Source organism: Ranitomeya variabilis, chromosome 6 (assembly GCF_051348905.1).
Source record: "Ranitomeya variabilis isolate aRanVar5 chromosome 6, aRanVar5.hap1, whole genome shotgun sequence".
NCBI classification, from domain to species: Eukaryota; Metazoa; Chordata; class Amphibia; order Anura; family Dendrobatidae; genus Ranitomeya; species Ranitomeya variabilis.
In genome coordinates, this window is record NC_135237.1 from 73,184,326 (window position 1) to 73,207,439 (window position 23,114).

Below are 23,114 nucleotides of genomic sequence, written 5' to 3' on the forward strand. Positions count from 1 at the left end.
AAACAAGACCTCACATGACTCTGTGGACCAAAATATGGAAAAATTGGAGCTCTCAAAATGTGGAGATGCAAAAACTATTTTTTGCAATAAAAAGCGTCTTTTGGTGTGTGACCGCTGCCAATCGTACAAATCCGCTAAAAAACCCGCTATAAAAGTAAATCAAACCCCCCTTCATCAGCCCCTTAGTTAGGGAAAAATAATAAAATTAAAAAAATGTATTTATTTCCATTTTCCCATAAGGGTTAGGGCTGGGGCTAAAGTTGGGGTTAGGGCTACAGTTAGGGATGGGGCTAAAGTTAGGATTACATTTACGGTTGAGATTAGGGTTAGGGGTGTGTCAGGGTTAGGGGTATGGTTAGGGTTATGGTTGGGATTAGGGTTAGGGGTGTGTAGGGTTGGAGTTATAATTGGGGGGTTTCCACTGTTTAGGCACATCAGGGGCTCTCCAAACGCGACATGGCATCCGATTTCAATTCCAGCCAATTATGCGTTGAAAAAGTAAAACAGTGCTCCTTCCCTTCCGAGCTCTCCCGTGCGCCCAAACGGGTTTACCCCAACATATGGGGTATCAGCGTACTCAGGACAAATTGGACAACAACTTTTGGGGTTCAATTTCTCTTGGTACCATTGGGAAAATAAAAAATTGGGGGCTAAAAAAAATCATTTTTGTGGGAAAAAAATGATTTTTTATTTTCATGTTATAAACTGTAGTGTGTTATAAACTGTGCGTTATAAACTGTAGTGAAACACTTGGGGATTCAAAGTTCTCGCAACACATCTACATAAGTTCCTTGGGGGGTCTAGTTTCCAATATGGGGTCACTTGTGGGGGGTTTCTACTGTTTAGGTACATCAGGGGCTCTGCAAATGCAACATGACGCCTGCAGACCAATCCATCTAAGTCTGCATTCCAAATGGCGCTCCTTCCGAGCTCTGCCATGCGCCCAGACGGTAGTTACCCCCACATATGGGGTATCAGCGTACTTGGGACAAATTGGACAACAACTTTTGGGGTCCAATTTCTCCTGTTACCCTTGGGAAAAAAAAAAAAAAAACGGGGGCTAAAATATAATTTTTGTGGAAATTTTTTTTTATTAGAGAATCTATGGGGTATTGTCAAGAGGAAGATGAGACACCAGACCCAACAATGCAGATGAGGTGAAGGCTGCTATCAAAGCAACCTTGGCTTCCATAACACCTCAGCTGATCGCCTCCATGCCATACCACATTGATGCAGTAATTGATGCAAAAGGAGCCCTGACCAAGTATTGAGTGCATTTACTGAATATACATTACATTACATTAGGACAACATTTTGGATATTAAAATCTTTTCAAGCTGGTGTTATAAAGTATTCTAATTTATAGAGATAATGACTTTTGGGTTTTCATTGGCTGTAAGCCATAATCATCAACATTAACAGAAATATAAACACTTGAAATAGATCACTCTGTTTGTAATGACTCTATATAGTATATGCGTTCCAATTTTTGTATTGAAGAACTGAAATTAATTTTTTAGAATCTAATTTTGTGAGAAGCACCTGTATTTGCACTGGGAAGTAGAGCATCTTTTCAAAGAACCATTATAATACAGCAGCACACAATAATAGGTTTTCTATATACATTGAGTAGGAAATTCTGCTTCCATATACACATATATTACATAAACATTTTTTGGGATATATAGATCTTTTTTATTTTTTGTATTGGCATTACACAAAAAGAAAAATCATTACAAGCTGAACAATGGCTAGATAAAGCTGAGAGCACAGTAGAAAAAGCATTGTCATATAACTATCAAGCAGACGTTGTTACAACATTATAGTTAATGATCATAGATTGAGTACTTTTACTGCGTCCATCTGGGAATAGGCGGATGTATAGACAGATTGACGTATAGACTCGCAGAGGCTGCTCTTAAGTCCTGCATAACGGCCATTTCACATGGCAGGAATATTGGCACATTTCAGCATGCATGTTCTGCCGGATACTCTTTCCACCTTTGAAGATCATTTCTGCAGTCTTTTTAGATCACACCATCAATAGCTTATGAACTGTTGCCCCCAACCTCTCCGTACACACGCATTCTTGGCATGGCTGAACTTACATGTGTTAATTACCAACCTGAATAACCCACCAGTAGACAAACCCCAAAAGGAGCTTATTCTGCTCACCTAGTCCATGCCCACCTCCCAGCTCTTTGTTCGGACATATTGTACACATTAGCCGTCCAGTAATGAGAGAGTATTATCCAGGAGCCGATGCACCTATTCTGCCTCCTATTGAACCTCGTATATGTTTTTATATTCTTAATAATTAGTGATGAGCGAGTATACTCATTGCTTGGGTTTTCCAGAGCATGCTCGGGTGACCTCTGAGTATTTATGACTGCTCGGATATTTAGTTTTCATCTCATTTCAGCTGAATGATTTACAGCTACTAGCCACCTTGATTACATGTGGGGATTCCCTAGCAACCAGGCAACTCCCACATGTACTCAGCCTGGCTAGTAGCTGTAAATCATTCAGCTGCCGCAATGAAAACTAAATCTCCGATCAGTCATAAATACTCGGAGGTCACCTGAGCATGCTCAGGAAAACCCGAGCAATGAGTATACTCGCTCATCACTATTAATAATCTAATGACCCAATTTGTGTTACAGAGGGTGACCTAATGGACTGTGATGTAAAATCTGACTCTAGTCCAGAGCGGGAAGCAATTGATGATGACTTAAAAAGTGCCGAAATAATGGATGGAATGAAGAAAAGGAAGCGAAAGCCATACAGACCAGGTACAGGCTTATTGTTGCTGTGAAAACATTTCTAATTTTGTTAATTTTTGGGATAAATGTACAAAAAAAGTTGCTTCTCTATACCACTGTCACACATTTTTTTTTTCTTGATGCATTGCTTGAATATGGTTTTTGAAAATAGCCGATTAATCTGTGTGTTCAAATGGGTTTACACTCTAGTCGAACAAAACTATTCATGATCGGCGCTCCGACACCCTGCGAGCCTCCTGCTCCTTCCTGCCAGTAGGGCTGGAATCAATGGTGATGTTGTGCCAATCCTACTCGTCATAAGAGGCGCCGGTAATGCCAAGTTCTGGTTCAGCATCATGATGAACTCTGTAAGAAGACAAGTCAGTGAGGGCAATGTCCTACTGGGAAAGCTTGCGTCTCGGCATTTATGTGCCTATTTCTTTGACACATGCCACATACTTAAAATTTGTACACCCCTATATGGCAGTAGCATTCCCTACTGATAGTTTCTTCTTACAGCAGGATGATGATGCTTTACACACACTGTAAAAGAAAAATAAAATGTTTGATTGAAGGTGTTGAGTTTGCAGAACATATTCTCAATCTTATCTAAAATGAAAATTCAGAATCATGGTGGTCGCCCATCACTAAATAAAGGATCCTGCAACTAATGTATTGGTACCAGATTCCACAGGGCACTCAGACATGGAGGTTGTGAGGAGTCCAAGCCTTTGAGGGGTCATAGATGTTTTGGTGGCAATAAGGGTCGTTCCCAATATATTGGATAAGAGATTTAAAGGGAATGTGTCACTAGATTGCTGCCCCATCGAGAGCAGCATAATGTAGGCGCAGAGACCCCAATTCCAGCAATGCGTTCTCTGCTGCAGATCTAGCTGTTCTCTGAATACTGATCTCTGTATAACCCTGCCCACACCACTGATTCTGTGTACACTGTGCATAGGCAGAAGTGTGGTGAGGGCGGGGTTATACAGCGCTCTTTAATATGGAGGACTACTTGGCAGCAGATTTACTAGTCCTCTGGTGTTCTACTGATTAAAACTTTTTCGCAAACTACCGCAATCCCCTCAGTAAGTAACACATCGCTGGTATTGGGGTCTCTATCGCTACATTATGCTGCTCTTAGGTGGCAAAATCCCGGTGACAGATTCCCTTTTTGAAGTCACTAATTGGTAAACAAGTTATTAGGAAATCGCCTGTATGAGATTAAAAAGCATTATTACTTCTAGTAATTCTAGTAATCTTGTCTGTGTGTTTTGAAGGTGCTTTTCCTAAAAGAAAACAGTCTATTTTTATTAGTTTTGTATAACCTGCTGTATTACTTTCTGATGAGGCTCTGTGATATAAAACTGCAGGCCACATTGCACTGTTAGGTCACTGTCTCAAAAATAATCCCTAAGTAATCACCCATGTGGTCAGTGTAGTAACAATAATCCCGATGTGTGTGAGACCGGCAGTGGGATGCAGTATCTGACAGTGTTACTCATTATCATCATAGGTATTGGGGGATTCATGGTGCGCCAAAGAAGCCGGACCGGTCAGGGAAAATCCAAGAGGTCTTTATCTAGAAAGGATTCTTCTGGCTCTGTGTCTGAGCTCCTGACTGCTAAAGAAGAAGGTATGTGTCACAAGTATCACATTATCAACTTTGAACATAAACTTTTTGGTTCGGTTCACACCAGTCTTGTATTTATAGTGGTTCCCTGCTGTATTTTTGTGATCTTTCTAAATCCCATACACTCCTTCAAGATGGGAATCAAGGACTTTCAAAATAGGGAAAAAAATAGATCTTTTAAATTACTTACCCAATTGTGTTTTGTTTCCTCTAAGCCTGGAACGAACCTCTGCCTGGAACTCCTGTAGATGAATGCATGCCTGGCTGTGATACCACCGAGAAAATAAAGAAACGCTACCGGAAAAAGAAAAATAAATTGGAAGAAATTTTTCCTGCGTATCTCCAGGTATTTTGCTGTACTTGTTGTTGGTGTACACAGAAATAATCTGCTTAATCACATGTGCTAAAAATTGTGACCCATTCTAACATAGCAACAGAGTTTATCAGCGATGACATAAGCTGAATTTTACAGTATGGCCGATTGGGGACATAAAAGCGGACTTTTTTGCTTTGAATTTACAAATAAATCCGTTAAATCTGCATGAGCTGTATGTAGATCTCTTCTATCCATTACAGAGGGTAATTGCTCTTCAACTCTGCAACATCATTGACTTGCTGCACATCTAATATCCACATGGCGCATCAATTTCTGTGCAATTTAGAATTGCTGCAATTTAATCCACCCTGCCAGAAAATCTGCAGCATATCTTGCTCTTGTAAAAGCACCCTAAGGCTGGGTTTATACTGCGTTCTGGTAGTCCGTTAGACCGACTGCGTTACACCGTGGCATAACGCGGTGTAACGCAGTCCGTTAACGCTGCCTTTAACCCCTATTTCGGGCGCATCGCCAACACATTCCATAATGGGCTTGCGCTAGCAATGTGCCGTCATTGAGTGACGAACACTCGGGCTGTAGCGTTTCCGGGTCCGTCACCGCTAGCTAAGATAGAGCATCTGCTAGCACTATCTGCGCAATCGCATTTTGGCACTTGCGTTAACGCAGTCCGTTTAATGCATGCTTTGAACGGGCTGCTTTAACGCAATGTGAACCTAGCCTAAGGCTTCATACTGATAGGACTGATTTTGTCCCAATACCAGGGCACAAATTTTGTTGCAGATTTCACTCTTTTTCTTGAAAGAGTGAAATCTGCCACAGGTCCTCATGAATGGTTCACATCCTGGGGATCTTAAAGTCCACACAGCAAGTCTATGCTGATTTCAGGTGAGATGTGAAAAATACTTCAGAAAAAAGTCTGCTTTATTGCCTTACAATGCACCTTGTTCAAGGGCAACATTAGACGCAGTACATACATGCATGCATACATACATACATACTTGCATACTTTTTATTACATGTGCATTTTCCCCATTTAGCTCCATGGGGAATTAGCATTCTGAAATTAACTACAACTTCCAGGATTTGCTGTGGATTGCCTATAAAAATAATCTGCAAAACACTTACGGGCAAATTTATCAAACTTTGTATGGTAGAATTACTGTGTCTGTTTCGGGGGCTGTGCTGGTTCCTGCTCTCCCTGCTTGCCACTTTCTCTCCTATTCAATGCGCCATGACAGTGTGCTCTCTGGCCACCTCATCGCTTCTTATTGGAGCCGTAAGGGAGCACAATGTCACACTGCATTCAAAGGAATACTGAGGATGGAGCTCATACTGAGCATACGCCTGAAGTGAGACCAACGCATGCTCAGTAGAGCAGGGACTAGCCCATCCCTGAGACAGACTATGCCAGTGACCACTGCCCCTGCCTTCTGATGTCATCCAGTTTAAAGAACATTAGAAAAGCTATTTAGTTTAATTAAATAAACATGTAGGATTAATATTTGTTAGTTTCGGACCACCCGTGTAAAGTGACTTGCATTCTGGCTGAGATACAACCAGTACATGCTCCAGGAGACTAGTCAGTGTTCACAGCCGTGCTGGTCACATTAATCATTTCACCTTCCTTTGTTGCTTGCAAGCTTTACTGTTAGAATTCCCTATTTAAAATGATGCACTTTCTTATATTCCTTTACTTTTTTGGAATATTATGAAAATCTTTTCTCGCTGTATAATTCTTTTGCTTTACTTCACACAGGAGGCATTTTTTGGGAGAAATCTTCTGGATACCAGTAGACAAAACAAATTTGGCATTGCAAACCCTTCTGAGGAGGCTGCCACTATTCTGTACAGAGTAAATCTAAAGTCGACTTTTCTGGATCTTTCCTCAGACCCTCTGCTCAGTTCAGCAGCAACACCTTCCAAAAATGCACATTGTAAGTGAAGCAATTACCTGAGGTCTTTTGGCTCCAATTCATCAAAACAATTAAAATCGCTTTCAAAAGTCTTTAAATAATTCCTTTTTGCAGAGATGAGCATAAATTTACTGACTTGGAATTTTCAGTCTATGTTAGTCTAGCTCCGCCAAAGTAAGCAGAGCTGGAGCAGGACAGAGGTGTGACACCACAGCTCACTATGGGCATACCTTAGGCTATGTGCCCACGTTGCGTTTTTTAAGCGTTTTTGCCATGATTTTCCGTGGAGGAAATGCTTAAAAAACGCTTACAAACAGCATCCCATTATTTTCTAATGCATTCCACAATTTATGTGCCCATGATAAGTTTTTTTTTCCGCGGCGGAAACGCAGCTTGTTCATTATTTTTGCGGCAATTCTGCACCCATAGACATGCATTAGAAAATCGCATGCAAATCACGTCTATAACGCGAATAAATCCGCATGTGTTTTTCCTGCGAAGGGTATGCAGAATTAAAGCAGAAAATTCTGCTTCTATTCTGCAACGTGGGCACATAGCCTTATACCACTCGCTGTCTGGATTAAGATTTGTGTCAAGGAGCACACTATATTTCACAAGTGACGGATTTATTAAGACACATGTGCCCCTTAATGAATTAGGTGCGTCTGACTCCGACATGCCCCCTCATCAAGACTGATGTTGATTACTCTGGTGTTCAGGGCTGTGGCATCATTAAGCCAAACAGACTCTTGACTTCTCAATTTCCCTGACTTCCGACTCCACAGCCCTGCCTCACTACTGAGCATGTACATAAAGTGCAGCACAGATTCATCTCCACAGCACTGGTCACTACTGAGCATGTACATAAAGTGCAGCACAGATTCATGTCCACTAAAAGCTGAGATCCTTAGATCTGGAATAGCACAGTCATTTTATAACTTTCCCAAATTTTTATGAAAAAATTGCCAGCACATTCTGCATTGTACTACTGAACCCAATTTATTATATATTTTAGGAATCTGTCGGTCCATTTTATACCGACGCCATAGCCCTGCTGGTATTGATGAATCGGGGCTTTTTGTTTTATTTTTTTTAAAAAAGCAGTAAAATGCTGCATAGGCAAATTTAAACTTGTGGTGTTTCTCATTTATGACATGGGCAAAACTGACAAGCGTCAATGCATTAAAGCAGTGTCTTACTTAAAGGGGTCCTCTGGGGAGATTAAAAAAAATGTTTTACTGTCCCTGCCCGCATAAACTGTAATGATGAGATGGTCAGTGCAGTTCTATTATCTTTATAACCTTTGTAATTCTGTGTGACAGCAGCTGCTCCTCACTGTCCCCCCCTCCCCTCCTTCTATTTGGGTCATTAGATCTTACACTAAATGCTGCTCCCCCTGTAAAGAACAGCTAGCCTGAGAAGAGGGGGTGTGGCCATGCCCCCAGTTCTCTGCAGAGATACAGCTGTTATCTGTCAGTCTCTTGATAACATCGGGGAGCTGCATACTGCTTTAATGTCCCAGACAGGAGGGGTGAGCAGTGAAGTGAAAAACATCTTCTGTCACACCAGCCCCCTGATAGTTTCCCTCTCTGCAGTCCGAGATTAGGAGGTGCGGCCTGCTCCCAGCTTCTAGTAGCAGCTCCCTGATGATAGCTCTGCAGTGAAGGAACCAATAGCAGGGAGTAGGTCACTCCTCCTCTTCTCTGGCTGGCTGTTCCTTACAGGGGGAGCAGCAGTTCGTGTATGATGTAATGACCCAGGTGGGAGGGAGGGGGAGCAGTGAGGAGCAGCTGCTGTCACACAGAATTACAAGGGGTACAAAGATCATAAAACTGCAGCACTGGACATAAATATCTCTATAGTTTGAGGCCAAGGACAGTACAACAATGTTTTATCTCCCCAGAGTCCCCTCTTTAAATACCATACTCAAAAGAGCTGTGAGAATATAATAGAACCAAAAAGTGGCCATTTCTAAAATGAAGTTAATTAATGCTTTCAAAATAGAAATGATTTGCTGAACTACAGTTCCAAACTTACAAGGACCTTCTACCATAATAGTATAATAGTCTGCGGACCCTCATTATTGTATCGTTCTCCAGCCCTTCAGCGAGCAAACTGCCTTTTGTTACAGCCAAATGCTTCACATTTTGACTCCAGATCACCTGCTGTCATATTTCTGCACCCCAGTTCCTATATTTTCCTGGAGTCGATTTGGCACAGTTTCCATGTTGAATATATTATGTTTTTTCTTTGGAGACCACACCTGGCCAGACTTCTCCGAAACAATAAATGGACATAGCTAGATACCACTGGTTCCAGTCAATTCTGGGCTGATGACACTGCTTCACATCTTTCTGCTTTACTAAGTTTCCTTGGCCACCACGTCATCTATGATCCTCAAGGTTGCCCATTTCTTGTTATCCATCATGCAAACCCATCAGGGAGGCTTCTGATTGGCTCCAAATGTATTCTGCACTGGAATAACAACCCCAAAGATTCTGCCAATATCTTTAAAGGGGTTGTCTTTTTTTCCCTGCCCTGTGAGCTGCGAGGATTTACCTGTTTCTGAGCAAAGAACGGTGGTGATGTATGCGATATGCGTACTCCTGGGCAGAAGCTGTCTCGTGGGAGCGGCATCCATACAATTGTATTGAGAGAGGCTGCGCCCACTAGACTCCTGTACCAACGCTCCATACACTTGTACAGAGCGAGATCGCGCCTACTAAACTGCCTCTGCATATCGCATGCCTCACCGCCTTTTCCAGCAGATCCTCACAATGCAAGCCACGGGGGGATTCATAAGTCTGCAGTCTCACGGAGGGGCTACAGATTTATCATTGTACCCCTGACAATCCCTTTAAGAACTATCTTCAGCATAAAGAATACCAAAAGTAATGGCTTGGCCTCCCTAAGATGTTTGGAACAATTTTCCTGTCGAGTTCCTTCAAAAAGTATACCTGCTGCTTTGAAGGCAATGTGTGGTCTCAGCTGGATAATTGATATGTCTTCAGGTTGTCTGCAGTACAGTTTAAGTGGGCTGGTTTGTGTGTAATATAACATAATTTTTCTTTTTTAGGTGGATCTCAAGATCCTTTGGCTGAACTGTCTGAGGTGCTGAATACAGAAGATGATATTTTTGGAATTCTTTCAGACGATCTTGCAAAGTCTGGAAGTCAGACTGGTATGTCTTCAAAAGGTTTTTCTCCTGCCACGTAGTCTACTGCATAAATTATAGTATTAGAAGCATCCATAGATACATTTTACTACAGGAGCACTCCCATGTGGATGGTTCTTTTGATTTGACTCCCCTGGATCAGCTTGCCGTCTCTTCTGCTGGTTTCTTTTATGTTTTCATTTCGAACCGCATATTGATTTTTTTTCCAGCATGCTGCTTGACACATTCGCTTCCTCTCCTTTTTCTTTGTTATAATCATCCATTTTATCTGGTTTGGGTCTTGTAGGTCTTGATTTATGCACTTTCCAGGTCGAGAATTCATCCTCTCCTTTTGGTAAGAAAACCATAATAAATCCAGTAGTGAGGTGGGTCATAACCCATCTTACCTGCTAGGATTCTGCATGCAACACGCTTTCATGTTTCTTTTGTTTTGTTTTTGTTTTGCTTTTTTTAAACCATGTTTATTAAATATCATTTTATTAATCTGTAAAAAAAAAAAAATTGCTTGTACGCTGTTCTTTAAAGTGGTGATAATTGCCTACGGGCACTCGCCTGCGTTTTTCAGTTCAGGCTGCGCCTTGGTCTGCGCCGACACCGGAAGTGGTGACGTTACCGCTCCATCTGCTGGAGCAATGTGTCCTGTGATTAGTTGCAGCGGTCCAGTGACATGCTGTACCTCTGTCTGTGCCGGTGTATACCAGAGTGCAACCCAATCCAGGTGAATCCTGGTAGATTAGCATTACTATTTAGTTTTGTTTTTTTTTAATTCAGTCTTTTTGGGAGGGGTTATATTTTCCCCGGACCACTTTTAAGATGAGGATCATTTGGTTAATGCTGTGTATTCTAAATGTTCTATATTCTTAAATGTATTTTTGTATGTACATTCAGCTTGAATATCTTTAGTTGGTGCATCCCTTAGAATTGTAGAGATAATTACATAATCATGTCCAATGTAGATTCTAACATCTTGCTAAAAGCATTCGGCTCACCTTTAACCCCTTCATACATTATCACGTCCACATATGTGATTGCAGGGGTGACCGCAGTACATGAGCATGTGTGTGTAAAGGCCTTTTAATGCTTATTAAATGCATACGATTTCATTTGGAAACTGTAAAGAAATCCAGCCAAGAAGTTCTAAGTGAAGTTTTGATTTAAAGTGCAGGAGGCAAAAACTGCGCTTCCATCACTCCTGCCTGTGGCCGGCCTCTGACATTCAGGCCACTCTTCTATCACCCTCCTCCTTTGCCCGACAATCTGCACAGGCACTGTCATTGCCCAGGGCCATCTCCGCAGTAGGGGTTGGTGCATGTACGGCTCGATAGTGCGGCTCTCGCAACGTCATCAGTAGATTACAATAAATGTGCCGCTCCCCTGATCAGACCATGCCGGGCAATGACGTCACCTGCGCAGGAACCTCGAGCTGGGGTCAATGAGACAATGAGTGACCTGTCCATCAGAGACCAGGGGCGGGCAAGGAAAAGAGGAGGCAGGAGAGCTGACATTGCAGTGTTTGCCCCTGCTCTTGCCCATAAAGTATCAAGCCTGGATTTCCCTACACTTTCTAAATGAAATACTGCAACCAAGGTATGGATTTAAGAAGCATTAAAGGGCCTTCACACAAATACCTTTAGTTAAAATATTGTATGTCCTGATGACCAGTTCCCTTTAATACATTGCTTCCCTTATATTGCATCTGTCCTAAGCTACGCCATCATATATTTTCTAATCCAGAGCTGTGTTCATAGTTGTATAGGTGCCATTAAGCTGAAGCCCTGTACTGGAGCCCTGTCATTACTGTAGACATCCATGCGTATTCATGCATAATATTACATACTAGCTGTACTACCCGGCTTCGCCCGGGTTAATGACTGCTGTTAGCAAAATAGAATGTGTTAACAAAAATTTATTCTGCACACAAAAACCACAAAACAAATAGATAGAAATGTAATTATTAAAAGGCAAAAACTAAGCTAATAGAAGCATTTCACAACATATATTAGCTTTGTTATACTGAGAATGTCTTTGTTGCCTATATTAACCAATCAGAGCTCAGGTTAATTAACTGTAGCAAAATAGAAGCTGAGCTGTGATTGGTTGCTATTGGCAGCCTGATAAATCCCCAGCCAACAGGAAGCCCTCCCCCCTGGCAGTATATATTAGCTCACACATACACATAATAGACAGGTCATGTGACTGACAGCTGCCGTATTTCCTATATGGTACATTTGTTGCTCTTGTAGTTTGTCTGCTTATTAATCAGATTTTTATTTTTGAAGGACAATACCAGACTTGTGTGTGTTTTAGGGCGAGTTTCATGTGTCAAGTTGTGTGTGTTGAGTTGCGTGTGGCGACATGCATGTAGCGACTTTTGTGAGATGAGTTTTGTGTGGCGACATGCGTCTAGCAACATTTTGTGTGTCGAGTTGCATGTGACAGGTTAGTGTAGCAAGTTGTGTGCAGCAAGATTTGTGCATGGCGAGTTTTGCGCGTGGCGAGTTTTATGTGTGGTGCGTTTTGAGTATGTGCAAGTTTTGTGTGAGGCAACTTTTGCATGTGGTGCAACTTTTGTACATGTGGCAATTTTTCTGTGTGTGCAAGTTTTGCATGAGGTGAGTTTTCCATGAGGTGAGTTTTGCACGTGTGGTGAGTTTTGCGTGAGCCTAGTTTTGCATATGGCGAGTTTTGCATGTAGCAAGTTTTGCGCGTTGCGAGTTTTGAGTGGTGACTTTTGTGTTTCGACTTTTATGTGGCGAGGTTGGTGTGTGTGTGGTGAAATGTGTGCTGAGGGTGGTATATGTGTTCAAGCACGTGGTAGTGTGTGGCGCATTTTGTGTTTGTGTTCATATCCCCGTGTGTGGTGAGTATCCCATGTCGGGGCCCCACCTTAGCAACTGTACGGTATATACTCTTTGTCGCCATCGCTCTCATTCTTTAAGTCCTCATTGTTCACATCTGGCAGCTGTCAATTTTCCTCCAACACTTTTCCCTTCACTTTTTCCCCATTATGTAGATAGGGGCAAAATTGTTTGGTGAATTGGAACGCGTGGGGTTAAAATTTCACCTCACAACATAGCCTATGACGCTCTCGGGGTCCAGACGTGTGACTGTGCAAAATTTTGTGGCTGTAGCTGCGACGGTGCAGATGCCAATCCCGGACATACACACATACATACATACATACATACACACATTCAGCTTTATATATTAGATATACCTGTATGTAATCTCCTGTATATAGTATATACCTGTGTGTCATCTCACCTATATATAGTATATATCTGTGTGTCATCTCCTCCTGTATATAGTATATACCTGTATGTCATCTCCTCCTATACATAGCATATACCTGTATGTCATCTCCTCCTGTATATACTATATACCTGTAGGTAATCTGCTCCTGTATATAGTATATACCTGTGTGTCATCTCCCCTGTAAATAGTATATACCTGTGTGTCATCTCCTCCTGTATATAGTATATAGCTGTATGTCATCTCCTCCTGTATTAGCCCTCGTTCACACGTTATTTGGTCAGTATTTTTACCTCAGTATTTGTAAGCTAAAATGGCAGCCTGATAAATCCCCAGCCAACAGTAAACCCACCCCCTGGCAGTATATATTAGCTCACACATACACATAATAGACTGGTCATGTGACTGACAGCTGCCGGATTCCTATATGGTACATTTGTTGCTCTTGTAGTTTGTCTGCTTATTAATCAGATTTTTATTTTTGAAGGATAATACCAGACTTGTGTGTGTTTTAGGGCGAGTTTCGTGTGTCAAGTTGTGTGTTGAGTTGCGTGTGGCGACATGCATGTAGTGACTTTTGTGAGATGAGTTTTGTGTGGCGACATGCGTGTAGCAACTTTTTGTGTGTCGAGTTGCATGTGACAGGTTAGTGTAGCAAGTTGTGTGCAGCAAGATTTGCGCATGGCGAGTTTTGTGCGTGGCGAGTTTTATGTGTGGTGCCTTTTGAGTATGTGCAAGTTTTGTGTGAGGCAACTTTTGCATGTGTTGCAACTTTTGTGCATGTGGCAATTTTTCTGCGTGTGGCAATTTTTCTGCGTGTGGCGAGTTTTGCGTGTGGCGAGTTTTGCATGTGGAGAGTTTTGCGCGTGGAGAGTTTTGCGCGTGGCGAGTTTTGAGCGGCGACTTTTGTGTTTCGACTTTTATGTGGCGAGGTTGGTGTATGTGTGGTGAAATGTGCGCTGAGGGTGGTATATGTGTTCGAGCACGTGGTAGTGTGTGGCGCATTTTGTGTGTGTGTTCATATCCCCGTGGTGGTGTGGTGATTATCCCATGTTGGGGCCCCACCTTAGCAACTGTACAGTATATACTCTTTGGCGCCATCGCTGTCATTCTTTAAGTCCCCTTGTTCACATCTGGCAGCTGTTAATTTGCCTCCAACACGTTTCCTTTCATTTTTTCCCCATTATGTAGATAGGGGCAAAATTGTTTGGTGAATTGGAAAGCGCGGGGTTAAAATTTCACCTCACAACATAGCTTTGACGCTCTCGGGGTCCAGACGTGTGACTGTGCAAAATTTTGTGCCTGTAGCTGCGACGCCTCCAACACTTTTCCTTTCATTTTTTCCCCATTATGTAGATAGGGGCAAAATTGTTTGGTGAATTGGAAAGCGCGGGGTTAAAATTTCACCTCACAACATAGCCTATGACGCTCTCGGGGTCCAGACGTGTGACTGTGCAAAATTTTGTGGCTGTAGCTGCGACTGTGCAGATGCCAATCCCGGACATACATACACACACACATACATACATACATACACACACATACACACATACAGCTTTATATATTAGATATGTATGATAGATGTGAGTAGGCTGAGTGGTGGGATTTTATGTTTGATGCCAGCAGAATTATAAATGCAGCTCTGGACAGTAACACTGGCTCTAAGTCAGGCGATCTGCCCTACATTGTATTTACTCCATTGCTCTGCTACTTGAGCAAAATATTTCAATGTGTAAACTGGTGTTCATTTCCTTTTTAGTGGGGCTTGACATCGGTACCATATCAGATGATTCCTCATCACTGTCTCACACCAATGTCATCCAGAGCTCCCGACCTTTAAGCGAGGACCAATTGGATGGGATTCTCAGCCCCGAGCTGGACAAAATGGTTACAGATGGTAAAAGCGTTTGTTTTCCATCATGAGTTGAATAATGTTCCCTCTAGAAGTGTGGGAAAGGGTATTGTATAGCCACACGTGCACACAATGTTTGGCTCAGTTCTCTTCATGCCAGGCCTTTATGTGCGTCAATATATTGCAGATTCACTGCAAAAAACATCACCAATCGTTCAGCTCAGATATTAGGTGCACCATTGTACGGTGACATTTACATAGTGTATTCTGTGACCTATTGTGCACAGCGTTCATACAGAACAGGTATCGGTTTTGCAATCGATGTGCACCCAGTCTACCAAAAAATGACATACTCCAGTCAACTATAAGCAAAAGTCACGTACTTCACCCACTTCATATCCCTGTAAGAAGGCTCTGTGCCTACCACAGATACATCTTGCAATTTTCTTCAAGATAGAACTTTTTGTGATTTTTTTTTTTTTTTTTTTGTCTCTGGCTGCTAAAGTGTCCAATATTGTCCCCCCTGAATTATTTAACTACATAACACTTCATCTTGATGTCCGGTGCATTTTTACTTTGTTAAAGGGAATCTAACAAAAGGTTTTTGTTATGAAATCAGACAGCAGCCGGATGTAGAGGCGGAGAGCCTGATTATAGCAATGTATCATGATAGATAACCCATTCCACACCACAGCTTTGTCCATATTTTATAGCCAGAGAGCTGCTAATCGGTGTTGGACTCTCGTCCTGTAGTGATAATCTCCTGCTGATAAAACACACTGATTTGTATTGAAACAGAAAAACAGTCCAGTAAGTGACATATCCCTGGAAGCTGGGTCTCTGCCCTATTGTCATGGTGTACTCTCATTACATAGCAAAAACCTGTTGACAGATTCCCTTTAAATGTTTATATTAAAATTATTCCATGATTAAACAATAAATAGTTTAATATGGGGAAAAAACATACTCTCCATTGTAAACCTTCACTACTTTCCTATGGAAATCTAGTCATGTAAACACGAACAAAGATCTTTACCAATTGCAGTAACATGTATTTCCAAAGATAGAATACTGTAAATTAAAGGGGTGGTCTGAAACAACTATTGATTTTTAATTCTAAATGTCTATTGTAGTAATTAAATCGCTTTTCTAACCTTCCTATTTGATGATGCTTTGTTTGAGAACCACCAGGGCATGCTGGCATACTCATACGGGATGTCATGAGGGGGCATATGCTGCGGTCACTGCAGCAGGCTCAATCAACACCCTGAAACGACGCCTCATCATTGACGTCTGTTTCAGTATCTGGGTTCGTACTTGCTCTATTGAGCATGAGTTGGATGTCTGCTCTAACGCATGCTCGGTACGTGCTCTGTAGTCATTGTGGGATATTCTTTTCAATGCACAGTGACAGTGCGCTCCCTCGCCAGCTCTAATTCAGAAGTGAGGGCCTAGCAAGAGAGCTTCCTTTTGGTGTACATTGTAAAAGTTGTACTCTGCAAGCAAGGAGAGCAGAGGCCAGCCCCACCCCCAAAACAGATGTCGCTTTCGGGGGCAAGGCTGATCCCGGCTTACAGTGTTTTCTCCTTACAATACACACGCATTATGCGCTCTCTTTTTGGTTCGTTACTTGTCATTAGAACCGTTGAGGGAGAGCACGGTCATTGTGCATTAAAAGAATAATGCACATTGGCAACGCAGTGCGTATTGCGCATTCGTCGAAATTGACAACTGACAATGCCAGTACTGTAACACTCAGTAAAAACTGAAATGGTTATATTTATATGAAAAGTTTAAAAGTGATTTTCCTCATCCCCTGGCTGCATTGTGTTCCAAATATCTCCTTATTTATCGCTCCGGTTTTTACGCTGTGGAAGTTCCATGGGTGATAAGCCATGTAGAAACATAGACCTTAACTTAATAATACCCAAACAAAGCCATAGTGTTTAATCTTTTTTTTTTTTCCCCTCATTTTAGGTGCTATTTTGGAAAAATTATCTAAAATTCCAGGTAATTATGACCATCTTCTTTGTACACTTGATCATGGCACCAAGAAATTATCACCAAAATGTTTTCTTTAAAAAAATAAAAAAAAAGTTTGGTTCCTACTCTTTTTGTTGGGTTTGCAGAACTTGAAGGAAAAGATGTTGAAGATTTATTTACTGCTGTGCTGAGTCCTGTAGCCACCCATCCGCCATCTTTGCCACAACCGCCACCACCTTCAGCTCATCCTCATCCTCCACATACACAGCTCTTGCCTTTGCACAACCAGGGTAAGTTTCAGTCCTGGTTATAGCTTCTCATCTGTAAAACCAGGTGAAGGTGTTTGCTGAATCTTTCACGCCAACTTTTAAGCAACTAAATGATGTCTTTACTCCGAAGCAATTCTGGACACTTGTCATTGAGTGGTAAAATTGTAACGACACTGACATCAGTGCTTCCTCGAAGACACGTGATCTCCAAATTTGTGCCCTTTTGTCCAGTTATACACATGCAGGGTCTTGTGTACTTATAGCCACAATAAGCCTGTACCTATAGACTACAATGGAGAAGAGAAAAATTAAAAAGTAAAATACACTGAGCAGTGTGTAAGACTTTATACATATTAGCTCTCTAAGATAGTAAAAAAAAAAAGCAAAAAGAAAAGCATCAAGACTCCATACTCTGCTGGTCGTTGTAAGAAGAGCCAGTTGCCCAAGCTTCATCAAGGTTGTCTGTTCAGCTAGCCAAAGCGATCTCTACACTGATAAGAGGCACGTAGTCCTATAGCTGAGCATGCACATGGCATGTTGGACGCACTTTCATTTATCAAATGGCTGTCTCTCCCATCTTGTCAGTACAAATGTATTTCCCATTGGGAGAGCAAGAAAAAGCCATTGCCAGACACCTGAGGCAGCAGCTTTTCTCCCGTGACGACAAAGATTGTGAAACTCCAACAGTCTGATACTTGTCAACCCGCAGCGCCATCTGTCAGAGGACCCCATAAGCATTAGATGGCTCGCTGGTCCTTCGGAAATTGGCTAGTTTTGTCTGACTTTAATGGCGGTCTGGCTTAACTCATATTTTAACCCTGCTGTGAAACCATGAAAAAAATCACTTCTTTGATACCATGGGGTCTAAATGACCCCAGGCTCAAAATCGTCATATTTCATTAAAATGGAACATGCAGGCTGTTCAGAATAATCAAGTTTTATTCTGTCATCATTTCAGAACACAGTTATGAAATCAAACGTAACTTTGAAGTGATTTGTCATCATCAAACACAAACTGAAATTTATACCAAAACGCTTTACTAATAAGTAAAAGTATTCAAATTCAATAAAAAAAATGCACAATATCTGCAACTGTGTGGATTTTAGTAAAAACATAATGACAACGAATGATCTGGCAATAAATGTAGCCCTTGCATTCACTGCACGTCATAGTGCCATGTTCTTCACAAATGAACTTCTTGCAGTCATTGCAAACAAATCTCGTCTTTGTCCTTCGATCGAGGACAAACATAGCACCGTTTGCGCTGTCCTGTAACACTGCTGGTGTCACTTAAAACAACTGATGGTGCCTGCAAAATTCCACAGCCGCGGATGATTTGCTTGACATCCTTTGGCGTTTGATGCGCATCCAATCGCTGGCTTGCATATGGAGTGATCAGTGCAACTGCAACTTTCTTCAAAAACTTATTGTGCTTGTCCAAATTCTTAGATGAGTAATTTGGTACATAATCAATAAAAATAACATACGCATTCACCGCAGCGCTGTCAATCATTCCATAAAAGACCCTCATTGGCCACCGATTCGTTTTTCTTGCAGTGCTGTACAAGCTGCGCATTTGATCATGACTATCGACGCCTCCTTTTTGGCTATTGTAGAAAGCATTTATTTCTTTTCCATTTTTTTCATCTTTCTCTTCTTTGTGATGCATGGTCGACAGAAACACAACTCTCTTGTTCTTCTTTGGCTCAATGGACTGCAATGTAAAGTCGTTTGCATGATCAAAAAGCATACTGAACTGTTCCTTGATTGGCTTTAGCCAGAAAGCTTGGAGGGATACAAGCTTTTTTCTTTAATGTGCCAACCAAAGTCAAACTGCGAGCCTTTCAGCTCCAAAGCCAAGGGAATCGAAGTGTAGTAATTGTCCGTTGTAACATTTCTGTTCGTTCCAACAATTGTAGGAATCAAATCCAGCACAGCTTGGGTAGGAATCGGCAATCCTGAAGCATGAGTTCCAGCTCCTTTGTAAATCTTCGAAGAAACCGAATAAAAGTTCTTGCTGTCAGCCATGACATATACCTTGAATCCATATTTGCTTGGCTTATTTGGTATGTTCTGTTTGAAGCCACACCTTCCTCTGAATCCAAGCAAAGTTTCATCCACAGGACACCCAACTCCAGGAGAGTAGTTCGCTTCACAAGCCAAGACAAATTGTAAATCTTGCTAATCGGTGCCAATTTGTCAGCGTCCCATCTTTGATCTCGAGTGTTGGTCATCAAAGCACAAGCAATACAGAAGAAATAAAAAAAAGTGACTCATGGCTGCTATGCAAATTGGCCTTCCAGTGCCATTTTTCTTCCAAACACACTGTGCTTTCTTTTCCACTTTTCGTAGCACCCAAGAAGAGCAGAATTCCAAGTGGAGCACGAATTTCGTCAATGCTTGTGCCATACAAATATCCAGACTGGGTCTTGTATTTCACTTTAGCTCTTTGAATTTTTTGGTTCGTCCATTTGACGACGACTTCAATCAAAGCATTGTTGAAAAAAAGTTTTGAATGATTTCAAGGGCGTATCCGCAAGACGTCCATCACCCTTTGGTCCTGGATTGGCCTTGACAATGTTTCATATTGGAGTTCGTCGAATAGTCTTTGGCTGTAGCAACCACTTAGAGCCTTCTTTGCCAAGAATTTCACCTGAAGTATCATCGTCGTCGTCCTCATCATCGGAGGAATTAGCGACGCCAGTGTAAGACAGAATAGCACTTGTCTGAATCCGATGCGGCATCGAGATCTGCGTCACTTTAGACCCTGCTCAAATTATCTTACAAATTACCTTCATTATCAATATCGACATCATTAGAAGCATTCAAAGCTGCCAATATTTCATCAGGAGTCCTCACAGTTCGTCTAACCATTGTTTATTTACAATTATATTGGAAAACCTGTGAATAAACAAAAAATATTTAAAAAAAAAAAAAAAAAAAGTCAGACAAAGGTACTATGGGGTCAGGAGAGTCCCTAACACAGAAAATTGAAAATAACTTTGAAACAAAATTAAAAAACAAATTCAAAATACCATCAATCATCAATTATCATGTCACTCTCTGCAAGGAGAAACGATACTTCTTGGATCCCGGTCAGACGCCTCTCAATCAGCCAAACCAGATCTCCACTTTGCACTGACGAGGGGCAGTACCCCGAAACACAGTGTCTGCAAATTGAGATTCTGGTTTGGCTATTATCCTAAGTCATGTGACAAGGCTCGTTAAAGGGTCGACATTGACTTGTCTATATGACCCCATGGTTCCACAGCAGGGTTAAGGTTTGCTAAAAGAATAGTCATTGACATATGGGGTATCTAGCTCCACTAGTGAGACTGTTTACTTTCTAAGAGATAATTTGCAGCATTTTTTTTTCTCATGGGACAATACTAATAAGACTCCGTATAGTGCTCGTGTGGGGTCATGTGAATTACTCAGCAACATTGATTTAGTAATGAGTACACCCCAGAAGGAGGGAAGTGAAGGCGGTAGAGGATGCCAGAGTGACAAGTGCATTGCAATGATCTGCTGTATGTTGTAAGGGCAAATAAACATGGCAACGCCACATATTGGGGAAGCTGTGGCCTGCTTTGAGCACAGTCTAATCCAATATTGTACAGGGTGGGCCATTTATATGGATATAATAAATAACTTGGCACTCAACTTGTGTATGGTGATGATTTTAAAGAAATAGATATTTATTACTTGAATGGCAGTCCAGCATAAACGTTTCGGTCAAAACAATAAGACCTTCCTCAGTAAACCGACTGCTTATATGGTGTAGAGTATTCCCATTTTATTTAGGTGTATCCATATAAATGGCCCCACCCTGTACATCGTTTTTCCTAAATTTACTTGTTGTAAATGTTGGATAATTAAATAGAAAATGATCCTAAGAGGACTCAAGCCTTTCATTTCAGGAACAGGTCAGAGAGATGCTTCTTGCATGCGGAGATCACTTGAATCACCTGGCATAGGCAACAGCGCCATAAAAGATGTCCTCCATTGATATCTCCATTTGTGTTTGATTTTGTCAGCCATGTCAGTTGTAAATTTAACTATTAATTCAGTTATCATACAGAAGTTTCATGTGTTGCAGAAAGAACGGCAAATTTCTTTTCAAACTTTCTACTTTGAGTCTCTATATGATGGTCCTTCCATTTGTGGAGTTGATAGGGGTCTGGACAGTTTTGGAAAACTTATTTTCTCCATCGCCACATTGGGGGACACAGGACCATGGGTGTTATGCTGCTGTCACTAGGAGGCTGACACTAAGCTGAGACAAAAAAAGGTTAGCTCCTCCCCTGCAGTATACACCCTCATGCTGGCTTTCAGAGACCCAGTTCAAGCTTAGTGTCCGTAGGAGGCACACTGGAATTTGTTTTTTTAAACCTTCCTATTTCCGGACGAAGGGGGCGACGGATTCTTTCATGTTCCGTTCTCCCCCGAACCAACAACAGGCGAGCACGGGAGTTTCACCTCTCCGTACCCTCTCCTGCGACATGGGATGCCACTGCCTGAGCTGATTATAGGGGCGACGGGCCCCTTCAAGGGTCCGATCTCCCCCCCCGCTTTACAGACGAGCACTGGAGTTTCACCTCCAGTACCCTCTTCTGCAGCCAGGCTCGATTGCCGGACATATGCCCTGCCCACCAGGTCTCACCCTCGGCTGTTCAGGGGCACTTCATCTTGTGGCGTCCGTGCAGCCCCCACTACATCACCACTGAATATGCGGCTGATGGATGGTGGCGGACGGTCCCTCCCCACCCCCCTTTTCAGGGGATGGTGGCCGGAGGCTCCCCAACCCCTGCACAGTCCTAATAACCCCGGGCACAGCTCACCAGGATCTGTGGGCAGCACTGAAGCCGCAAATTCCCCAGCGCTTCTTTATTGGGTTAAGTGTCTCGGGGGGGGGGGGTCGCCCGTGGCGGTCGGAGGGCTCCCTCTTAACTGTGGCACGTTCTTCTTTGGCCCCATAGCCTCCGGCGCTCGGCGGCGTCGCGCCGGGCCGAAGCCGCAAATTAAGTCCCCGGCTTCGGCCTAGCTCGGCCGTTCTTCCGATAGGCTCCGCCCCCTTTTCTTGCATCATCGGCGGCGCCGCCCCCCAGTCCAGGCGCTTCTCGCTCTCTGCGAGACTTCCTATATTATTCTCGGTGGCCATCTTGGATCTTCCTCTACACGCTGCAGCTCCAGATCCGCAGCTTCTACCCACGTGCAGCGCTGAGAACACCGACTGTCACATCTCCACCGCTCTTTCTCTCTCCTCGGTGGGACACAGGACCTCGGGTAAGGAGACCACGTCACCCTGCTGTCTGTTACACTAGGGTACACCATGTCCCAGACAAGGTCTAAAACCTCCTCAAAGGTGCATGCTACCTTTTTTTCTGCGTGTACCACCTGCCAGGCTCCACTTCCTTGGCCTCAGATTTCCCCCCTCTGCTCAACCTGCGATGCCCCAAGTGCCCAGGAGCCCTCCACCGCCACCGACTCAGGCGTATCTAGTCCCCCCGCGTGGGTTGCCTCTCTGTCTCAGTCTGTGGATTTTTTAGCCAATGCTATCAAATCCATTCAGCACCCTCCTGGGGAGTGGGGCTATCCTTTTCTCGGCTTAAGAGAGCCCTCCGTAGCAGGGGAATCGTCGGCCAGCAGGGGCCGCTCTCTCCAGAAAGAGGCACGGTCATCCAGAAAACGGATCCGTTCTACCTCTCCGGAGCACTCACCACGCCACTCAGCTTCTGGCGGCTCCGCCTCTCGCTCACCCTCGTTAGGGGTTCGTAGCGTTCACGACTCTGAATATGAGTCCGATGTATCCTTAGACCCGGATGCTCCTGAGTTTAGATCTACAGTTGACTCCCTTATTGAGGCTGTCAATCATGCCCTTAAAGTGGACGATAACCCTACTCCTGCTCCAGAACATTCAGTCTCCTTTACTAGAAA

The 23,114-nt window shown here is 42.8% G+C and overlaps 1 protein-coding gene across 9 annotated transcripts in view; it reads left to right on the forward strand.

The window, feature by feature from the left end:
* KMT2C (lysine methyltransferase 2C) overlaps positions 1 to 23,114 on the forward strand; it is a 302,911-nt gene that overhangs the window by 184,975 nt on the left and 94,822 nt on the right. For 7 of the 9 annotated variants that reach the window (XM_077268634.1, XM_077268636.1, XM_077268635.1 and 4 more), the window contains 9 exons: positions 2,664 to 2,792; positions 4,279 to 4,398; positions 4,611 to 4,741; positions 6,489 to 6,666; positions 9,722 to 9,826; positions 10,107 to 10,154; positions 14,832 to 14,969; positions 16,902 to 16,934; positions 17,054 to 17,197. In XM_077268634.1, the coding sequence (XP_077124749.1) occupies positions 2,664 to 2,792; positions 4,279 to 4,398; positions 4,611 to 4,741; positions 6,489 to 6,666; positions 9,722 to 9,826; positions 10,107 to 10,154; positions 14,832 to 14,969; positions 16,902 to 16,934; positions 17,054 to 17,197 (1,026 nt within the window). The remainder of the gene's footprint in view (positions 1 to 2,663; positions 2,793 to 4,278; positions 4,399 to 4,610; positions 4,742 to 6,488; positions 6,667 to 9,721; positions 9,827 to 10,106; positions 10,155 to 14,831; positions 14,970 to 16,901; positions 16,935 to 17,053; positions 17,198 to 23,114) is intronic. The other 2 variants (XM_077268640.1, XM_077268638.1) reach the window with 2 other exon arrangements.